The 23,245-nt window shown below is 39.7% G+C and overlaps 1 protein-coding gene across 10 annotated transcripts in view; it reads left to right on the top strand.

Moving 5' to 3' along the window:
- LOC109041322 (uncharacterized) overlaps nucleotides 1–23,245 on the top strand; it is a 99,631-nt gene that overhangs the window by 18,802 nt on the left and 57,584 nt on the right. For 3 of the 10 annotated variants that reach the window (XM_019057643.2, XM_019057641.2, XM_072298991.1), the window contains exon 2: nucleotides 12,131–12,333. The exons of 2 other annotated variants lie outside the window; for them this stretch is intronic. In XM_019057643.2, coding sequence (XP_018913188.2) covers nucleotides 12,279–12,333 — 55 coding nt within the window. In that variant the 5' untranslated portion in view covers nucleotides 12,131–12,278. Of the gene's footprint in view, nucleotides 1–12,017; nucleotides 12,334–23,245 lie in introns of all 10 variants that reach the window. 5 more of the 10 variants (XM_072299001.1, XM_019057642.2, XM_072298988.1 and 2 more) reach the window with 3 other exon arrangements.

Below are 23,245 nucleotides of genomic sequence, written 5' to 3'. Positions count from 1 at the left end.
GAGTTGATATGAGCAGATGTCCTTTCATTTTTTTAAAATGCTGCTGGTTTCTTCTTAAATTGAAAAATTACTCACTATTAGCTACAAATTTAGTTTAAGAGGGAAGGAGGGTTCAGGTTCAAACACAGTACTTTCTTTAAGGAATCACTGGAAAAAAACACATTGGATCTAGAGTCCAGACTCTTAAAAACATCGACAAGAAAAAATACTCTTGATTCAATCAGATTTAAGCTTAAATCAAGAACCAAGCCTCTTAATTTGAGCGGATTTCCTTTTGATTTAAGTTTAAATCTGATTGAATCAAAGGTATTTTTTCTTGTCAGTGTTTTCAAGAGTCTGGACTCTAGATCCAATGTTTTTTTTCCAGTGATCGACAAGGGGCCGTTTTCAAGAGTCTGGACTCTAGATCCAATGTTTTTTTTTCCAGTGATCGACAAGGGGCCGATAAATATATTATGTAACAAAAATGTATTTTTCTCTCTTTCAATGTTTTTTTGAGATGATTAATCAAGTCCGAATGTTTTTAAACTCTATTACATGTTTATCTCGCCTAAAAGCTTTTTGATCTATTCTGGAGGGGAAAAAACATCCAATTGAAAAAAACGGCAGACTAATGCACATTCCGCTTTAAACAATTAGCCTCATAAAGACGTAGACTATACTTTCATGTATAGGTATTGGTAAAATTGTGATTTTAAAACCAAAATTAAGTTGATTCGAACAATATGAATCTATCCTCGTATCAAAAACTGATAGCTAGATAAACACTAAACAGCCAGTGGTTCAACTTGGAAATTTTCAAAGAAAGGGGCGGCCAAGATCTAGAAAAGTTTTTAAGAGGAGGAGTAAGAGTAAAAATGTAAATCGTCCATAGTTTTCAAATAATAACCTTTTTATAAATGGATTTTTGAACCAAGACCCCATCGCACCGAGCCCCTTTTCCCGCTTAAGCTCCTGCAAACAATCTTATTCTACTTTACGTGAAGTTTCAATTATTATTATAATGAAGTAACCTGCGTCTGCATCGAAATGAAAATTCAAGAATAATGGGGAACGTAACGAATGTAGAATATTTCCGAAGAGAAAGAAAAGCTCGGGTATAATATTTTAGTAAGGGGTTAGTACAGTCGGATTGGCCAGGCATATCAGCAGGTTTAGGAGCCGTGAAGGAGAGATATTTATGTTCATAATGATAAACAAATAAGAAAATTTTACTTCTCGCAGATACTGGAGTAAAAACAATATCCATAGGTATTCTATTGAAAAATTTTCGCCAGATAAATCGAGCTTTCCCAAACTTTTCCCTTATCACTATCCAAGTCATCTTTAGATTGATAGGTGTACGAGGGACAATTGAAACAATATTTTAGACTTTTTTTGTTTTGAGTATCCAATTTAAGCTTACAATTATAATGTATGATGAAAATTTTGCTGTTGTCAGGGATTACTAAGACCAAACTACTGAGTTGAGCATGATTGACAAAACTTGAAAATGCTTCGCGAAAAGGAAGTACATTTTTGTGTAGTAGCATCCAAATCGAATGACGCATATTTAATCAAAACAGTTTAAACATAATAGTGCAAAACCTCCAATCGGAGCTCATATTTTTAAAACTCAAGAGTGATGCGAAAGAAAAAACAGAGAATTTGTGAAGGAAGTGTATAAAATACTCAAAATAAACTTTTGAAATTCGAAAATCCTTAAATATGCCGCCAAGAAATACTTTTTTTGGATCAAGAGTGATGTTTATGCCTATAGCTTAGTTATGCTACACTCTTGCTTAACCCAAAGAATTTTGAATTGTCCCCAGAGTTTAACTTGAGTCAGGATAGATAAAAAAAAGAGAAAATGTTGGCGGCAAATTTTAGAAGCATCATGCTTGAACTGAGCACTTTTTTCAGTGTAGATAAGGTTATACTACGTTGTTACTTCGTAACTTCTGCAGGCTGATTATTGAAATTGATAGACAAAGCTTTAGACAAAAAAGACAAAAAGGGATATGGAGGGATCCTATTGGTGGAAGTGGGTGGTTGCAATGGACAAAAGAGGTAGGTAATAGACCAACTATGAGGGCAACACACGAGAGATCCTATATAGTTAGTACATCATTTTGTATCTCACAATCAGTCTATAGGAGCCACCCATTTAAACTAAGAGGATTGCTCCGTACTCCCTATGTCTTCTTTGTCTTTTCTTTTAGCTTTGTCTATCAATTTCAATAATCAGCCCGATGGCTTTTTACAGATCTCATCATTACGCACGCGCATTCTCAAGTTTCCATTTGCTTCATTTCTTCTTCATAGGGATACCATAAAAAGAAATCCCTTTTGATGGGTTTTTTCCTTCCTCTCTCAAAGGATCCATATATTTATTTTGTTTAATTTATCTGCGATACGAATAGGAAAAAGAGATCAAGGGAGTGTGTAAATGAGGAAAGGGAGAGGGGCTGCGGCGGGATTAGGGGACCCCAGGCAAGGATAAAATTGTTACGTAGTGAAAAAAAATGTTCTCTAGAGGAACGATCAAAGGCCCGCTTTGGAGCTCGTTCCACAATCGGGAAATGGACCCACAGGGCATGAGCGTCCCATCCGCTACATACTGGGAGTGGTGCAGTTGAACGGAACTCCCACACGAATCTGGAAACGGGGGACGTGGGGTGATTCAATTCCTTGTTTTCGGGTATAATATCATGACTCCGCATTCTCTGCCTCTCTGACTGCTTTGGTTATCATACGTTTCCTGCACATATTCGAAGGCCTCGTCTCTACGGGATGTTTCGTGGGATTTGTCTGCGGGAAAAATCTCACTTGCGAAGTTGGGAAAAGTATTGAGTCAGTCAATACTAATCACAGCACCAAGTAGAGTCTTTGTGGAGTACTAAGAGCAACTCAGAGAGATGAAGAAGAAACTTTGTTATTTCGTTTGACGAAGAAAAAAGCCGAAAGTTTCATTCCTGTGATTCAAACTGGAGACAAATCTCATGAAACGTCCCGTGGTTAAAAGGCTGTATAAAATACACAGCGAGTGCTAATCGCAGTGGCCCTTTTCGTGTATTCTATCAAGTCCATCGATGGAGAATTTGCACGAATATGTTTTATTTTTTTATCTGAAAGTGCTTAATGAGCCGAGTTTGCAGTTTTTTTCATAAAATTTTTCTACTGTGGGAAATTGTAGGAAAATAGATTCAAAGGTGAGAAAATGTGACGTCATCTGGCGGCATTTCCGATTTCAATACACGTATTCCATGAGATGAGATCATTTGGTCATATCTCCTCCAATAATGGGCCTGTTGCATGCAAGAGATACAGCCGCGCGAATAGACTTTTTAGAGGTTAAATGACACGAAAATTACGATGGTCACATTAAAAAAGTCTGAAATACACTCCTTACTGCGCAATTTGCGTTGTTGGGAACGCACTTTTTCAAATTTCCCGCGTCTGGGGGCAGTTTTCTAATCACCGGAAACGAGCAAACGGCGGGCTCGGTGATTTCCGGAAGATGTCGAGTCGTTGTTGTTGTTGTTATTTTTTTCCTTCAGTTTGTTTACAAACCCAACGTGATCTCTTAAAGTGGTCTATATACCCTTTATGCAGTAACCAAATCGATCAACTTTTAAATATCCAACGCAATCCTTCTACATTACATTTCACGATATCACGAGCTCCGATTTTTAGGTTATGTTGTCATTTTTAGTTGACCGGAAATAGCCGCGAGTTGCCGTTAATTGTTTCCGTTAGAAAACTGTCCCCAGACGCGGGAAATTTGAAAAAGCGCGTTCCTGACAACGCAAATTGCGCAATAAGGAGTGTATTTCAGACTTTTTTAATGTGAGCATCGTAATTTTCGTGTCATTTAACCACTAAAAAGTCTATTCGCACGGCTGTATCTCTTGCATGCAACAGGCCCATTGTTCAATTTAAATAATTGAAAATTTTCTGGTGTCTATTTCAGTCAGTGGTTCCCACTTTAACATGCGAAATTCATCAAATTTCAGACACCCTGCAAATTCTCCATCGTGGGGAATCGTATGGAAGGGTACCGGAGTTTCTATCCTACTTGTCAAGAAGCTATTCGCATTATATCTAATCATTCAGATTGATATTTATTGCAACACTCCACTCCTTCATCGTGATCGATTTGTTTATCTTTCTCGGTGGAGGAAGCACAGTCCCGAGTTTTGATTGTTCTTCCTTCTTTTGAACGTAGAAAGGCCCGTTTACACTTGTGTAACTCGTCCAATACCTACATGCGTGAGCTTGTAGAAGAGAATGAACCGCGAGAAATTATGTTCACTTCACCCAGTGAAACTGAGAGAGCGAAAGAATTAAAAGCATATCGTCGCATGATGGCGAGTAGACACGCGACGAAGGGAAACCTCAGTTTCACTGATGCCGAGTTTTCCCCCCATTTTTTTTCTCTCATCAAGGACGCGTTTCATTCATTCAAACATATATTCACACTCCCTCTTTACCAGTATAGTGTTAATGAAAAATTTGTATATTGATGAGCAGAGAATGAATCTATCGTCTCGTGTTCTGAAGGGTGGTTGAAAAAAAGCATCCGTGGTCTCGTCCAGTGCTCCCATTTCTCGGAACTAGTTCCGGATTCCGGAACTTTTTTTTTGTTTTTTTTTTTTTGCAGGTTTAATGGCTTACACCTCTTATCAGAGGTCTACAGCCAACTATAGAGAGAGATTTAATGTCCGTAGACAACAGGGCGATAGAGACATCCATGCTCCGGCTTTCAAATTTTCAGGGATTAAGGCCGAGTAGAATCTGTTTCTGCAGATCCTCACGTCAGTTTCCGGAACTTTTTAGATTTTCCTGAATTTTTCCCGGAATTTTTAAAAAACCTCAAATATTCTGGGTCTTTGCCATTATCCCGAACTTTCTCGGAACTTTTGAAAAAATCTAAAAAGGATCCCGGAACTTTTGACGGCCATTGAAATGAAAAGTTCCGAATTTCGGAATTTTTGAAGGCCGCAGAATGGGAGCGCTGGTCTCGTCGACTCTGCTTTTTAATGGGAAAATATGCGACATGGATAAGCCCTACCAAAAGGTGACCGAAAATAGCGAAAAATTGGCGCCTATTAATTTCGAAAATTACCGTTCTTGCTTTAGTCATTGCTTTAGGCGTGCTAGCCATTTTTTCTGGGAACGAGAAGGGGCGGGCAGCAAGGGATCATTCACTCTTCGTGGAAATATAGTGGTATTAGGAGACGACAAACGTTCATAACTTTTCGGAGGGAGGGAATTACAGTTACCTGGGTGCCCCTTTCCCATGCGACGGCCTTCCTCCTGGCTCTATAGCTCCATTTAATAATGTCCACAACTGATGGATGTTGTTTTAAAATATCACGGTTTTTGCAGCTTACTTATGTAAACACACTCTAATATACAATAAACCGCTTATCTCTTAATATTTGGAGGTGAAAATGAAAGTAAACATGGGTGGAACTAGAAAATTATCATGGGGGAGCATGAGGGGCACCTCATCAAGGAAGGTCTGGCGGCGGCGGGTGGGGAGGGGAGGCAAAAAGAGACACCCCACTAAGGAGGATTCAGGAGATTTTCTCAGCATCGAAAGGCGGTGGGTCTCCCCTGGAAAATTTTAAAAAAAATTGAGTCGTTTCAGGCGATATTTTAAGCTGTTACCACCGAAAAGTTGATTCAATTACAATTTCAGAGATGAAAGTTATGCCACACACTTACTCAGCAAAATCCCTTACATATATGAGGGGCCAAGTAAATTTCTGGGGGGGGGGGGAGAACGGAGGGTCCCTGCTCCCCCGCTCCGTCTGCCCATAAATGTAGGTAGCAATGTTAAGAGAAACACGGAGCAGATGTTTCCAGCAGTGGCGTGGCGTGAATTACGATAAATCGATTGTTATGCCATTCAAACCTAAGGAAAAGGATCGATAAATAGGGTGTTCGCAGCGAACACCTTAATAATCGATTCTTTACCATAGGTTTAAATGGCATAACAATCGATATATCGCAATTCACGCCACGCCACTGGTTTCCATGTTTACTTCTGCATTTTAAATTAAAAGCCTACGATCGAAAGTTGGCCGACGACGTGTATTATCGATCCGAGTTAAAAATTGTCGAAGTTCCTCAACCTAATTTTGTTAGGCACAACTTCATCTCTCGTGGACTTCAAGCGAAGCGAACCTTTACCACACCACCGTGGCGCGACGTGCTTTGCGATAAATCGATTGATCTGCCATTTAAACATGTAGAAAAGGATCGATAAACAGGAGGGTGTCCGCAACGAGCATCTTAATGTTCGATTCTTTACCATAGCTTCAAATGGTGAGATATCGATTAAGATCGATCATTCACGCTTCGCCACTACTACCCCAGTAGAATTCTGAACAGGGCCGCATCCTCTTGAAAGTATATTATTTCTTTCGAGAAAGGGCGAAAAATTTCGTTTCAACTTAAAACTAAGTTCGTTTATGAATGAGTGTGTTTAAGGTCAGGGAGGAATCCTTCGTTGGGTTATTGGCGCGCGCTAGTAAGGATTCTAGTCACGAACGAGCGTGAGGATGTGTGAAATGAATATCAGAATAAAATTTACCTATTAGATTTTAGAGTCAAGCGCGTGCCGCATAAAGTATTGAGAGAGAGGTAGTTTTACTCAAGAGACTGCTCACAGATTCATGCAAGATAACTGCAAATAAATGACGCATCATATTTGCAGAGCTGCAAAAAAATTGCCTTAAAATCTCAACCTAGATTTGATCGGAGAGAGTACAATCGGCACCGAGACGTTTCATGAATTCGTGGTTTTCTTGCTTCCCTATTTTTCCTCTTCTCATCAGAACGTCAAGAATTTATCAATGTGGAAGGGTTAAAGCCATAAAAGTTTACTTCCACTGCAACGTTACAAAGTTTTGCTTGAAAATTGATCAGCTGACCTAGGAATTGTTGCAAAATGTTCTCTCATTTTTGGCAAACTCTATGATTTAAAAAAATTCTTCGTAATTTTTGAAATGGATAGTGTAATCGTCAATATAAATAAAATATTGAGTAGGTACTAGGTAAATCCTCGCAACGTTGCGATGCGATTACGTTCTCTACTTCTAATACTTTCATGTATGACCAGAGTTAGGTGTGCAAAGGAGGGTCGATTTTCTTCTACGGGTTGAATTTGCGCTCTAGGTAATCTGCAGCATTTTAAAATTTGAATTCATGGTTTGAAGGTCGATTTTGGAAAGTTTTCTATTTATCTTAGGTTCACAGAATTAGATACATAATTATTTCAAATTTTCCACAAAAATATGTTTCAGTTCTTTCCTGCGAAAATGATCCAACCCGGGTTTTGAGCATAGGCGAACCGACGTGCGATATATATAATCGATTAAGTAAAAACTCGTGGCAGAGTTAGATGTTTTAGGTCAAAAAGCGACTTTAACCGTTGCGTGTGAGTCTAAAGAATAATTCGCAATGCAAAATTAACAAAATTCGAAGAGATAAGAAACACGAAAAATAGTATTACATTTGACAAAGAAATCAAACCCTCCTTGGAATGGAATATGTTTTTTCGTAGCTGAACCCTGCAGTTACTTCTCTGAATTTTATAATTTTTTCGTTGTGAATGATTCTGAATGCTTATGCGCAGGGGCTATCGTTGTTTTTGGAGCTAAAAAGTTAAATTCTAGGATTGATTGTTTCCTTAATCGAAGCTATATATCGCACGCCAGTTCGACCTATTACACCCAGGACGAATCTAGGTCGGCTCTAGATAAGTGCACTCTATGTATGTCGTGGGACTCAGGTCCAAAATGTAGTTGACGCTGTAGAATTGTGCATGACTAGAAAACTCCTGAGACGACTCGAAAGCTGCTTACTCTTTTCTTGAATTTAAAATACATTCATGAATGTACCGGTCGAGAGGAAGGAGGTGCTCGAGTGGAAAGTGATAAAAGTTGCGGCCACGTCTACTGCTGAAAGTGTTGACACTTTGAAGGAAGAAATTCGAAACTAAAAACTCTCTCATGGAGTCATGGAGTAGAAACTTCAGAGAATACGTCTTTCGAAGCTGTTGGCAACTCTAAAGGATACCTATGGTTTTACCTTCATGCCGATTGGTTCCATGATAGCGTTTGCATAACTGTTCCGTTTGTCTTGGAAGTCGGAGCTCATAAAATCAATCTCCGAATCCTTTAGGCGCTCCACGCGCCTCTTGGGCGTTTGTATCCTATCTTGGCTCTCAGCGCATTAAGCATTGATGCTCATAACGAAATAAAGGCATGCACCGCACACGGGAACTAACGTAGAACTAACGTAGAAGGGCATGCTGTATTGTTTCAATCGAGTAACATGATTGATAGCTGTTTCTACGGATTCCACGATTCCATAATTCATTGCAACACAATTGGATTACCATTATTGTAAAATTTTTAATCCTTTAAACTGCGTTAAGCAGATAGGAACCAAGACGCATTCAGCTATTTCCAAATTTAATCGGGTACCTCAGTTTTTTACATGAAAACGGTTGTGCGGATTTTTGCGCAAATTTTGGTGAATTTTCTGCATTGTACGAAGCAAATTCCTTAAAAATTTCAATGGAATCCGCTCAAACGTTCTATTGTCAAAAATTAAATTGCCCAGTTACATTTGGCAGCAGCTGATGTGACTTGGTTTTTTTCTGCTAAACGCGGTCCATTCAGCCCATAAATGTCGATTTTAGACTATCAGACGAAGAAAGATGGACGATTCTCTTTTCACTGCAAACTACTTCTTTTTCAAATTTTATTGTCGTTTGTTTCAACAGGAGGAGCCATTTTAATCATAGGATAGGCAACATACACAAAACTTCGGTTTAGTTGTGATAGTTCTACCATGAAATTATAATACATAGTTACGGCCTGTGGTACTTGAAAAGGGGGAGGGTAAAGGTCAGTAATTTTGATCGAACATGATTAGCGTATTGTAGCATTTATTTAATTTTCAATATTCAGATTTCAACGAAAAGAAGTGGATGCGAAGATCTTATGGCTATACCTTATGCACGTCTTAAGGTGAAATAGTCAAGAAATTTTCAATATTTTGTAATCCGTGAAGGATGGTGCATGTATAGTTTCTAGGGGCTGTCCTCTTCTTGTATCGAGGCGAATTCAATGCCGAACAATACCACGAACTCAGCGCTTGTATAAGCGCATTACCTTAGTCTTGGTCAGTCTCGGCCTTTACATTTTATGACTACATTGCTTTAGCTCGATTCGGTTTTTTCTTTGCTTCGCGCTTCGTTCCTAAGCTGCTAAAGTTCGGAGCTATGCCGATCTTTAATGCTCTTCCTGCTCGATTTGCCTGGTACGAAAATGTACTTCTTAGAAGCTTCAAATTCTCTTCTATCGAATTGGATCAGATCGTAGAATTTGCAGTTTAAATACAGGTAGCCGTATAAAATATGAAAGGCTAAACTGTAGTATTTGTAATCACTAGAGGTCGGGAAAATTCATGTTGAAACTATATTTTTCGGACCTTTACTCATTCTTTGAGTTTGAGATTGTGGTGTTATTCCTCTTTTATTTCGCTTGCTTTGAAAAAAAAAACCAAACTCCGAATTAAAGAAATTTCCTAAAGCGGGAAAACTGCATTCAGTCGAAAAATTCGTGCCTAGTTGTTTAACTTTTCTCCCAAATCCGAGCAACACCTCCATTGACAGTATGGAGCGAAGCACCGCGAGTTCACGCCTCGTGCTATCGCGCCTTCAATTTTGCAGACGCAACACGGACATCCATCAAGTACGAATAGTTGTATCTCTGCGCCGTTATCAACGCCTTTGACAGTCCTGCTTTGCTGAGGAAGAACGCTGTGTGAGCATTCGAACGTAAAATTTCTCCTGACGAAGTATTTAATCCAGAGAAAAGTTATCAATATCTCCTTGAAATTTTCAGACTTTTTAGATTCAGTTGCGAATATTATTTTCTGAAGAATTTGAATAAAAATACTCACAAGTTTCTCAAGGCATTCTTTGTGTCATAACATTAGTTTTGCAACATCGGATAGTTCATATGGGGCGGTCCCTAAATTCGCAAATTTGTCGGTATTTTTGACCCCTCACCCCTTGTAACGCTTCTGTGACGTAGATCCCTCTCCTTGAACGCACAAAAACAAAATAGCGTAATATTCTCCTGGAACTCCCCTCCCCCTAGAGCGTTACGTAATTTAGGGACGGCTCCCGCGGCGATTTTCCTAAACTGTATTTTTTTTTGTCACACGTTAACAGTATTTAAATACGGGTCAGTTTGCCCCGACTGGGGACTCAGCGTATAAAGAAAGTCTTGGGGAACAAAGAGTTAAAAAACGAAGCGAAAAAAGCTTCTTTTTTTTTTTTTTTTTTTTTGAATTTAGACCTTTATTGACAAAAAGAATACAGCAATACAACGGTAGAGACATAAAAAAAGACAATTAGATAACAGGATATAGAAGTATAATAAGAGATCAAAATAATTTTAACATAGAGAGTTGATGATTAACAGGGGAGAATTATGTGACTCCAGGAGCCAAGGTCGCGCCGGATTTACCCTGCGGTATACCATCGGCGTAAACGAAAAAAGCTACGTAAACTTCGTATACGCATTGAAAAGAAAATCCCGAATGGCGGCAACGTACACGAGGCGTCTTTGAGGTTTATCCCGTCAAATGGTTGCGATGCGACGCGGCGAGGGTGAAGGCGTCTGTTGTGGGAGCGCATTATCCGCCACCGGACTCTTCCCTCTCTCCAGCCAATCGCCGGCAATTAGTCGCAGTTTTTCCAGTTAATCACTACAATCCTAACTTTATTTCCACTGACGGTGGAAAATAAATTCAATCTCGAGATTCCCTGAGCGCGGACTCTCCATCAGTGGCGTGGCGTGCTTTGCGATGTATCGATATTTCCCCATTTGAGCTGAGGTAAATAATCGATTATTAAGGTGTTCGCTGCGAACACCCTGTTTATCGATACTTTTCCACAGGTTTAAATGACCGATCAATCGATATATCGCAAAGCACGCCACGCCACTGCTCTCCATCAATAAGGACTTAATCGGAGAAGCGAATCCCCGGCCGGAGTATAACAGCAGGGCGTCTCACCGCCACTCTTTCCATTCGAGAGCTGTTTGGCAGACTGGCGAGGCGCGATAATCGACTATCGATATCTCCCTATTTGAAGCTATGGTAAAGAATCGATTCCTATGGTGTCCATCGGTAATCGATCTTTTTCATGGGTTTGAATGACGTATCAATCGATTAATCGCACGCTACCGGTTTTTTGGCACGGAATCTTTCGATTAATTCCTGTTTCAGCAAGAAAACAATCTCGGGACTCATCGGAACTTGAGGAGTCTTAAAAATAAAATAAAAAATGTTTCATTTTGGTTTTTTATTTAAACAAACTCTGTTTAAAATTTTCTGTTTTGAGATGTTTGAAGATGGAAGCTTAGTTATATTCGAATTATATTTCAAAACAATTGGACTGGATTTTGCAGGAAGGAACGAGTATTTCTGGCTCATTGAAGAATCGGCTTATGTGCCATTAGTTTCCCAACTCAGATAGGTGCTTTTATGGAATAGCCAGAAATAGTAGTTCCTCATTAAAAACGCAGTCCTACTGTTGTGATTTGCGATATTAATGGGTTCTTCTTATTTCTTACCTTTTTGATTTAAATTAAAGTAGATTAAATATCCTTCACTAAATAATGAAAAAGTAATTATTTCTCAGAGATTTGGAGAGAGTTTCTCAGACAAGTGTATTTAACTTAATTTATTTCTGTTAGGCATAAACGTGTCAGAAAGTTAACAATGTAGGGAAATTAAACTCAGGAATAGAACGTACACATATTTTCATCATATAAAGCCATATTAGAAGAAGAGGCGTTAATGTTTCAATTATCCTATGAGGTCGCCCCTAAATCCATTTTTAATCGTACTCTCTGGAGAAAAGAAGAAAATGATCTGATATTTTCTCGGTCGCTTTCATTTAATTTCATTATGTATTTCTTCAATTGTGTGTCCCCTTGAAGCGTGGCTCGAAGTAAACTTGAAAAATTGACCGTCAAATAGTAGGCGATTATCTAAAAATATTTTACATCTTTTATGATATCAAAATATGCATCACAGACGGTGTCCTTCTTAGTAATAGCTTTCGATCTAAGTTGCTGGATTGAAGATGGATACGAGAATAATAGAGACCATTAATTATGAGACGATTAAATGATATCCGTTGATTGTGAAAAATGTTGGAGACTTCCTGAGTTGGCCACTTGTACAGCTTCACTGGTCTGATGAGTGCTTTTATCAATTCCTTGAAGAGCCTGGCGTCCAGCGCAGCCGCTTTTGGTAAGTTCTGATGATCGAATTTTTTTTTTTAATCATCAACCCCTCTTTGAGCTTTTGAAAAACAGTTGCACGATTTTCAACCTCAGACTTCTGTTAAAACCATGATAGCTCAATGTTTTCTAGGAAAAGAGTAGTTTTTATCCCAAATTGTTGATGATTATTTATCATGGAATAGAGAAAAATTACACACAATTTGGCACTTTCTAATTCCAAAATGACTCTTACAGGAGGCAATGCATATAGCTTGGTGCAAGTATGCAAAGCCCTATTTCTACTTGAATCAGCTTTGGCGGAAATAGCGAATGTACATGTTCTCTAGTTTTGAGAATACTGCTAATTGTAAGACGTTGAAACTGCTACGTCTTTTAATCGCGATGTGAATAGTAACCTTTTAACCTGCAAATCCATTAAATCCAGGACCAAACCTCCGAGCCCTCCAAACTAAAATTTCCGAGCCTCGCGGAGTCTTAAAAACCAGACAGCTTTTCTTGAATTATTCTTTATCAAAGAAAAAATGGTTCAATAGTATTGTAACTACTACAAGCGCCTTGTATCTAACTACATGAATTATATTTACGAAGGCATCAAGAAGAAGAAGACCTGTGGACTGTGTGACCTGTGGGAAGATCGAGCTTTGTGGCGAGTAGGCGTCGTAAAGCGCCAAAGAGCGCTGTAAAAGCGACTCATATATATATATCAAGAAGAAGAAAAAAATGGCACGTGAAGATGAAAAAGCGGAAAATAGTTGTTTTTACACGAGCCAGTGCAAATTTTAAAAGGGTTTTCCATGCCTAGCGTCCAATGCCTTCTGTAAAGGGTCTACAATGCAAAATGTTCGGTAATTTCGGTGCATGCGTTGCACCGTGGCGGCAGAGTCATAAAGGGTGACATCCTATGGGACAAGGTCGGCGCTGCCTTCTGTATTGATCGAAATGGCAGAGGTAGGTTTACCGAGTTCTTGAACCCGTCGTTGATTTGGTGAACTATTCTTGGCTCCCGCAGGCTTGATTGACTTTTCACTCAACCTCAAACAAATTCAGGTGGATGTTCAGAGGAATGATTGCGTAGGCACGGACTCAGTGACCGGACTGAGCTAGCTGGAGCTGGGTGGGAAAGAAAACCTCGAATTGGGTCGAGAACCGCGGAAGGTTATTTAGTTGTAGGTTCGTCGGCGTGATTTACATTTACTCCCTCCGCCGTGCCAAGGTAAAACGCCGTATGAACAATCGAATGTTGTCAAATCTCCCTCAACAAAAGATTTATTTCAGAGAAAAGTTATGAATATTTTCCCTTCGGATTTGCAGATGCTTCGAAACTAAAAACGAATAAAATTCTTTGTAAAAAGGAAAAATCAATATTTCACAAGTTCCTCAGAAAATTCATATTTAATCAAAGTAAACTTGGCAACTCACGGAGGCTCATACGATGTTTTCTCTTTAAACGGGAGCGTTACTGTATGGAGGAACAATTAAATGAGCAGACCGACCTCAAACAACAAGAGGTGAATATTAAATAAGTGCGCAGCTAAATGCTTGCTCTCTCTTGCCTCGAAACAAACCCGCAATGTCTAGGATTCGAAATGAACAAGAGGCAAGAGACGCCAATATGGAGGCAAAATCAAAGTGGAATGTCGAGTAATGTTATTTTCCTAAAATATTTATTCTGTATTCTAATACTTGATGGTTGTGAAAGTCTCATCGCAGTTTAACAAAAAATTTCGTTGAACCAACGAAAATTTTCTCGCAAACGTGAAGTTGACCTCGTTCTGAAACTTTTTTACGAAAGAAAACTACGCGCCAAGAGATGACAGGTGAAGCACGCACTGTCTGCAATCAGTGTGAATAACTTGATCTCTTGAGCGTTCCTTCGCTTGATTGTTGATTTTAATAAACTTCTACTTAAATTGAAGCTGCTCAGCTTTAATTTATGTGAATACTCATATTGCGCCTGATTTTTAACTATGGGTGCATATATACATTGGGATACGAAAGACCAATTTCTGCAATTTGCGGAAAAAGAGTACATACGTGTATGTGTCCCTTTTCTAAAAAGCTCCCCAATTATGGTAAGTTTGACAGTTTTGTGGTTAGAAGCACAAGTTCCCGCGTCAATGCCTTGTAATATTCTGCTACGCCGCGGGAAGTGAAAATTTTGCAAGTTGGCAACACTGTTTTTACTCCATTTAAATCCATTGAAAATATTGATTTCAGCCGAGGCAAGCTGCCTCACTAAGAATCGATCATTTTACATGCATTTCGTCAGAGGAAAAACAGTGTTGCCAAATTTCAAAAATCGCCACTGATTAAGGACTCTGAATTTACCTGTCGGTGAAGGAATCCAGAAACTGATCCTTCGACCATCACAGTGTAAAATCGTTCGATGCCGAGTTATGTTGAAAAGTCGTTTTCCAGGGTGAAATCGTTCATGATTTCCTGCTCATGAACGCGCGTAGAACTGGGTTGGTGTATAATTTTTATTTTATTTCAATTGTCGGTGGCACGAAACGCCCTGAAGGCAGTGGCGAGCACTAACTTCCTGGTCGGTGAGTAACTTAACTGATCCACGGTGATGTCTCATCCGCGGGTGAGGCTCCGAGCTAAGCACTCAACTTTTAAAAGTTAACCACTTCCCGCTCAACGCATCAAGCCCTTTGAATTTCAGCTAAAAGGCAAGTTCATTCTTGTTCATTAATTACGCGGTGAAACTATTTCTACTCAGTACGCTCCGTTACCGTATAACACACTTTCCTTTTGACGTTTCTACTGAAAACATCCAAAGTTTGCTATCATCTTGTATTTTTTTGCTGCTTGATTGCCCTTCTTGGGTGTGATTTTTTCGTAGGCAATTAGCGTTGTTTTGATGAATCGCAAAAATGTGTACTAATATACTGCCACGTTAAGGAAAAGCGCCGCATGAGTCTTCAGGCGTTGCAAAATTCATTTTGGTAAAATACAAATTTTCAAAGAAACGTTTGATTCTTCTTCCAATGTTTCAGAGAATTGCATTTGAAATTCGATCTGAATTATGTATAAATTTCAAGGAAAAATCCACATGACTTTCTTCAGAAATAAATATTTTTTCGGGGGAAATTTGGCGACGTTTGAAGGCTCTTGTGCGGTTTCCTCAGTTCGGTAGTATAGCGAAGGACTGATTGACAGTGACCTTTTAAAGCACAATCTGGGCTTAGTGCGCCTTCATTTTTCCGTGATACCCATGGCTTTGTCTCGCAGTTAAATTAGTTGCCTTTCTGTCCTCAACCCAACTAAGGTTGCTAATTTTCCTTCACGCTCACGCAAGTGTGTCACTTGCGATTACGCGTTTACGGAGGAAAAGAATATATTTCACATTTAGGCAAAATGATTAGAATTCTCCTCCGTTCATTACTGCATCTCATACCTTTATATTTATCACTGGTGGCTTGCGAAATTAGGAGTTCCATGTGAAGTCACTAAGTAGATTCCAGAACCACAAAATGCAGTCGGAGGAGGGAAAAAAGAGGAAAACAAATCGACAAAACTGTAGAGGGTAACGTGGGAGCGAAGCGTAATGACCTTTTCTTCTCTAAAAATCCGTCTTCAATAATATTTGGGAGCATTGAAAAGGAACTAAGATGAGGGATGTCTTGCTTAAGTCTCGCGAGATGGGGACGCCCACCGGAAGAAAAACAACAGGGCCAGACATTTTTCCAGCGTTTCCAAATCTCAGATACAAACTGCGATGAAAACATATTCCTGCGACAGTCCAGGAGTCTCAGCGACGAGACGGCAATTCAGGAACGTCAACAAGAAACGGAGGAATACCAATGTTGAGCTAACAGCTGTGAAAGCGCGCGGAGTAGGGGCTTAAAACAGTTCAACGATGTCAAGACGATGGGGAAGACGTGTAAAGACTATCGGGTATAGTGCCTGGTAAAGCCTGAGACTAGGAAGATCTGGTATGTGGACGGATGCCTAAACGTCTATTGCTATTTGCACCTCAAGGTAAATAGTGAAGAATGAGGAAATGGGATTTCAGTATTCTTGCTCTTGTGAATGAAGAAGAGAAAATGGTTTCGAATATTTTCAAAAGTAGCCAAGAAAAATTAGAGAGCTAATTCTTGAAAAAACTTAATTTCATAAGTATAAGTGATCTTATTTTAAAAAAAATAAAATATCGAAATTTTGGGTTCAATTTTCTTCGAGTGGATTTCCAGACAGAAGACCAATATTACGATAGGTTTTCATGCACTGGAAAAAAAACACATTGGATCTAGAGTCCAGACTCTTGAAAAAATTGACAAGAAAAAATACTCTTGATTCAATCAGATTTAAGCTTAAATCAAAAGGAAATCCGCTCAAATTAAGAGGTTTGGTTCTTGATTTAAGCAAAAATCCGATTGAATCAAGAGTATTTTTTCTTTTCGATGTTTTTAAGAATCTAGACTCTAGATCCAATGTGTTTTTTTTCTTTTTCAGTGTGGAGTGATATCCATACTTGAACCGTAGTCACCAGTTTTTTCTGCATACTGGCAATGAAGGGAAAAGGACTTGAGGAAATGTTCGCTAAAGTAATCTTACCGTACAATGATCAAGATTTTGTTGCGTTACAAGTTCAAGATAATACCAATCAACCATAATTGATAGTCGTGTTGTATGAGGTGCTGGCCCTTAACAGTAATTGATGGAAAAACTTCATTCCCAAATCTGTTCGCCTTGAACTCCTGTCCAAAGCGGTGGGCGAAGAAATATGCGGTGCCCGTCATCCTGCCCACCTTCCTCGGAAATTTTCCGCCTTCTCAATGAGTTAATCGTTTTTAATTCAACGGTATTGGTGTTCTTTTCCTTATCCCACTCCATAAGTGTGATACTAGAGAAACTCTTACTCCATAAAATCATAAAAATCATAAGAGTAATGCGTAACGCATAACACCTGAAGCGCACAGTGCTTCAGGAGGTTGGACCGCGAGTGGTCAGGAGGCATGAACTGAAAGTAGAGAGGTGAAGGAAACTGATTGTTACGTAATTTGAGTAAAGTTCACGGTAACTCAAGCCAACAAAACCTTATATTCTGTCATTTTGAATTATCTGTTCACTATTTTATTTACCCTAAAAGCTCTTTGAAGCCTGAGATGGCCAAGTCAATCGAAAATTAATCTTCCAGTGGCCATCCTTACTCTTCTTATTCAGGTCTTCTAGAATTTGAATGCTAGAATCTACTGATTAGGTTTTTCCTATTTTACTGCGCCTAGAGTATTACATACAATTCTTTTGCGATGGCTATAAAACTACTCCGAAGACGCAATTTTTCTAACCTATGCTTCCAACGACGTTGCAGAGGCTGCCATCATGCAAAAAATTCCTTTTACCGAGTCTTAAAACAAACCATCCTGAAAGACAGTGGCGTACTTTGCGATATATCGATTTATCAGCCATTTAAACCAATGGAAAAAGATCGATAAACAGGGTTTCGCAACGAACGCCTTAATAATCGATTCTTTACCACCGCTTCAAATGGGGAGATATCGATATTCGATCATTCACGCCCCGCCACCGAAAGGAAGACGAACGGACTGAGAATCATCAACGGTGAGCGAGTGAGAATCTCATATTTAAGTCACGTATTACCCGACCGTAAATTTCAGGATAAGGACTTCCGGATTGAAGAGGTCTCATTAAACGCGAAGCTAAATGAGAAGGCCGTTTCCTCCGCTGCATCTCAGTTGAATTGAGTCCCGCTGATTTTCTACCTCTGTGAGATTCAAGGAACATTATTGAGTTGACCTGCGAGGGGGTCCTCGTAGAATTCGTGAAGGTTGCATCTTGGTCTGTCCTAAATATTCATAGGGCTTCGTGTTTACTCTGTTGAGTAACATTCAGAGACAACACTGAAAAGGAGGGTCGGATATTTTCGATACTGCTAACAACACCGGTGCGCAATACAAACTCATCGGTATTGTGCAGCAAACTTATCGCAGTTTTACCTACTCCAACTTAAAGATGCAGCATCAATTAGTTTTTCTTCTTCTTATGAGGTCATCTTAATAAATAAATCGAGTTTAACAAAACAAAAAGGAACCAGACCACATCAAGATCATACCGGGGAAAAGAGATTTGAGGGCTTTATTCTGTCGTAAGACCCAATTATAGAGTGTTGTTAAAGTTCAACGGCTATTTCATGAGCAAAATATTTGTTCGAGGCTTTGGATTCTTGATAGAAAAAAACGTGTTGCTGGTCAAGCTCTTAACTACGTCTTACTCCTTTTTTCCCGAAATTTCATTCTTTCCTGTTTAATTTATTCCTATTGTTCTATTGCAATGGGAAACCAAGTCAGTGAGACCAAAAGGCTGCAAGCAACTATCATTACTCCAAAGCCGCTCACATTGCCTATACACATTATATTGGGAAAACTGATCTGACCCTAAACGCTGTAATTAAGGACGGTGAACAAAATGCGACTTGGTTCTTTTCTGTTCAATCAAGTCCAAACAATTTTAAAAAAAGGTCATAATTGGCCGATTCTTTGACCAAAAAAAGGCCAGGCTCGTATAAAAGCTATTGAGTTACTATTGAAGTTGTATAAGTCACGGTTTGTTAGTATCATAACAACCAGTAACATTGACTTACAGCTTAACTTGGGTATTTTTCATTTTCCACATTTCCATCTTGGGTAAAGCGGATCAACCAGGGAAACGAGTTCGCAAACGTCACATGCAGCAGTACATGAGTGTTGTTAGCACTTCCAAAACGTGACTTTAGTCAGAGCAATTTTTCCCTTCATCCATTTCTTTTGGCGTGTCAACAAGACATGGTCGATTTGATTATGGAAATGGAAAATGGAAAATTGATTTCGGATGAAGAAGCATTCCGAATAAGATGCGAGAGTAAATGGAAAGCGCGTGGAACTAGGCTATACAAAACAAAGTGCATGCGCTTTGACGCTTTGACATCGTGCGGTTAGCGCAACGTTGTCAAAATATAAGGAAGGATCCAGAGTTCTCCCTCGACAAATTATGAAGCAGATTTTTGCATCGACGCTCCAACTTTTCGATATTGTATTTCGATATTCATATCGATGGCGAAACTACGAAATCACGTACCTCGGTTCGTGACGTCACAGGCAGGACCGGCTTTACCTACTTGCCGCCCATGGGCTGCCTGTATTTTGCCGCCCCTTCTCATTTGTTTTGAAACATCGATACAAACCATCAAGTGAACGTGCCGGAGGAGGAGGGGTGCATAAGACGCGTTTACTCGTGTTAGGCACATTTTTTGTAAAAGCCCTGTTAACACTAACAAAAGTTCACGGAACTTTGCGCGAAAATTAAGTTCCGTAAACCTATCTCTGTGTGGACGAGGCCTTTCATTCATAAGAAAAGAATGAAAAAATTATGAAAGAATAAACATGAATGTGGTTTAATGATTGTGGAATAATGATGCGGAAATTAATTCCGCCACCGCGCCAACCGCACTGTGTTTGGCGCAATGCGTGAAGTATCCCTACAGTCTAGTAGGCGCTATGCGTTTCACGTCGACCGCTGCTGACCGCACTATACGTTTAACGCAATGCGTGAAGTATTCATGCAGTCTTGTAGGCGTTATGAGTTTCACGCCAACCGCTGCTGACCGCACTACGTTTAACGCAATGCGTGAAGTATTCATATAGTCTTGTAGGCGCCAATAGGTGTTTTATGCTGATCGACGCGGCGCGCCGAGGGCTTCTCCTTTCCATTTCAAGTCCGCGTGATCATTGCTCTCTGCGCCGCGCCACTCCAGGCCAAATTACGTGTTTGGTTTCTCTCTCAACTAGACTAATAAAAGCGCTGTCTCTTGTATTACCGAAAGACGAACAAATTAGAAATTTCTATACTTTAACTCTAAGGAAATGAGAGATTTTTTCACCTTTTCTCGTTTGTAATTTTTTTTCTGAATTAGATTTTTTTCTTGATACCTACATTTGAAAAAGTTACAACATTTGCCGCCATGAGCCACGGCCCATGTGGCCACCCCCAAAATCCGGCCCTGGTCACAGGTCTCTTGTCACATTTTACTGTTTACAAGGATGACCGATGATCGTCGTCATTCAACGATTTCCTGTAATTTTCCCTGCCTTTTCAAGAATACTCACCAGTTTCAGACAAAAATTTCGAGTAGCGCAAAGTGCAAAAGAAGTCGTCTGGGACCTCATATGAATCGGTTTCTGTTAGACTGGCGTTAGTCCTAAAAACCCAATAGCCTTAGCGTCCTGCGTTATTAACGAAAGTCAGGGCTCATGAGTTTGTGAACTTACGTACGCCCGTCTATTCGATTTCGATTCATTTGTAACATTTATTATCAAGATGACTTCCGCGAGATCGCTTTACGTGTCAGAATGATACAACTTAGGACGGAGACGGAAAACCAGCAAGTAGACGAAATACGTTGGCTTTAGGGATGAACACGTCAATCTATCCCCAAAGCCGACGTATTTACGTCTACTTGGTGGTTTTTTAGTCTGCATCCGGAACTTAAACGTCCCGACATTTAGAGCCATATCGATGAACGTCAAACGTGACGATAAACGTCAAACGTGACGATAAACGTCACATTTATTTGTATCTCCCTTGGAAACATTTAGTAGGAGCACAAATTTTGAATAATCGTAATCGAGGTGGGTGTTGTTGTGGTTGTAACCGCGAGACAGTTATTCAAAGCGGTGCTTTATTAGCGGCTTGTGGTCAGTAGGAGAAACGAAGGGGAAAACTGATCTTGGAATGCATAGGACGCCAGCCGTTATGAAGCGACAGCCATGCTGTCGTGCTAAGGAAAAACACCGTATGAGCATTCCGATGTTGCCAAATTTCCTACCTAAAAATATGTATTTTAGAAGGAAGCCGTGAATATTTTTATTTGAAATTTTCAGATACTTTAAATCAAATTAGGAACAAATTTCTCTGAAAAATTGGAGGAGATTTTTTTTAAAAAATTTTCCCAAAAATTCAATATTTGTTCTAGGAATTTTGGCAACGCCCGGCAGCTCATATGACGTTTTTCCTTTGCACGGCAGTATGCCTGCGCAGTGATGGATGCGTATAATGCTTAAGTTCATAGAACTGAAGTGTAAATTTTTGATTTCAGAGGCTAAAGAGAAAATTAGAAGGTACGCGGATTTTGGTGGTTTTTGGCACCATTTGAAGTATTTTTTTTCTAAAATCACGCTCTCACAGTCTTCACGATACCATTGTTCTCTGACAGAACTGGGCGCAAGAATGCTTTAAACCGAAAAGTTTATACTTCACCCAATCGTAATTCAATTCTTCCAGGGTCCTCTTTTAAAAAGTTTAAGTTTCACCCTTTATAACCTTTCTGCTCGGATGTTTAGTTGGTATTTCCCTGTGATCACCGTCCGAACTTTTGATTCAATTTTCCCTCTATTCTGTTATCAATAGAGAGAGAGGCTTGTTTCTCGCCCTCTTTCTCTCATTTTTGCAATGACAATCAATTGTTCAAAGAAGACGAGAACTTAGGGAAAATTATTCCTTTGCCTTTTGCTCCAGTTCTCGTGACAACTCGGCAGCCGACATGTCTCCCAATTCAATAATCGCACGACGGTATCACACGTGACTGAGGATTCAATTTATAAAAAACCAGCCTTATGATGCCTCTTGATCTGGGTAACGCATGGGCGTAGCTAGGGGGGGTCCTGGGGGGGCTTGTCCCCCCCAGAAATCTCGTGCCCCCCCCAAAAAAACGGGATCCTTCATTTCTCACCCTCCCCCCGCTCTCTTCACCACGAGAGGTGGTCCCATGCCCCCCCCCCCCCCCAGAGAAATTTCCTAGCTACGCCCCTGGGGTAACGTGAATAACCTCTAAAGCTTCTATGAGAAACTCGCACTTATTCCAAGGACATTATTTCAGTGCAAAAAGAAAAGGAATTGAATAATTCCTATAAACAATATAAAGGAAGATAGATAAAATGTTTCGTCGTTGTTTTCTTTCAACTTGTGGAAAGAACAGAAAATACTGAAAGGAGCGAGAAGTTCAATGAAAAAAGAGTGCGCATAAAAATAAAATTGAGAGTAGAAACATGCGTACTTTTTGGCTTGACGTTCTCTACAGTTTTCTTTGCTCATTGATTTAGAGGCAGAGTTTGTATCGTGAAAGTATGTGGATGATGTTTCGGAAAGGAAAGGCGAGTTCCTTCCGGTGAAAATCATCGAATCTCTAGTCAAGAAATGGATTAATCCACGCCAGTGGCGTGGCGTGAATTGCGATATATCGATTGATCGGCGATTTAAACCTATGGAAAAGGATTGATAAATAGGGTGTTCGCAGCGAACACCTTAATTATCGATTCTTTACCACGAATTCAAATGGGGAAATGTCGATAATCGATCATTCACGCCACGCCACTGATCCACGCCCGAAAAATCCACGTATAAAAGGGTCTATTTCAAAATAAGATTGCGACTTGCAGAAAGTTTCTTTTGATTTCTTCAAAATATCGCAATTTTTCAAAGTTGAATGAGGAAAAATCTTAGACTCTGCTTAGTTCAAAAGTAAGTATCCACTTTAATCAAACAGAAGTTAGAAAAGGATCAAATACAGCAGGCAAGAGTCAAGTTTTCTGGCAAACAAGAAGGAGTTTGTTTGCGAATTCCTTGGAAGAACTTCACTAGCATCACTATGCCGTTGGCTCCTTTCTATGAATTCATTACACCAGCAGGAAATCTAAGAGGGAATCAACTGTGCACTTGGGTCTTCTCTCTGACTCGATGTGAATTATTCTGCTTTTAGGAGTAGGGGAGTTATCACTATTTGTCATTTTGAAAATTTATTATGGTTGGAACTAGGCGTAATTTACCCTCTCGACGGCGCAAGTCCGCAATCACATATCTCGTTTGCGGTGTCTGAAAATCTCCGCCTCTACGTTATTGTTTTAAAGGGAAACAAATCG

The sequence above is a fragment of the Bemisia tabaci genome, chromosome 1 (assembly GCF_918797505.1).
Source record: "Bemisia tabaci chromosome 1, PGI_BMITA_v3".
NCBI classification, from domain to species: domain Eukaryota; kingdom Metazoa; phylum Arthropoda; class Insecta; order Hemiptera; family Aleyrodidae; genus Bemisia; species Bemisia tabaci.
Note: the sequence above shows the minus strand (reverse complement) of the source record. Positions and strands in the feature narration are given on the sequence as shown.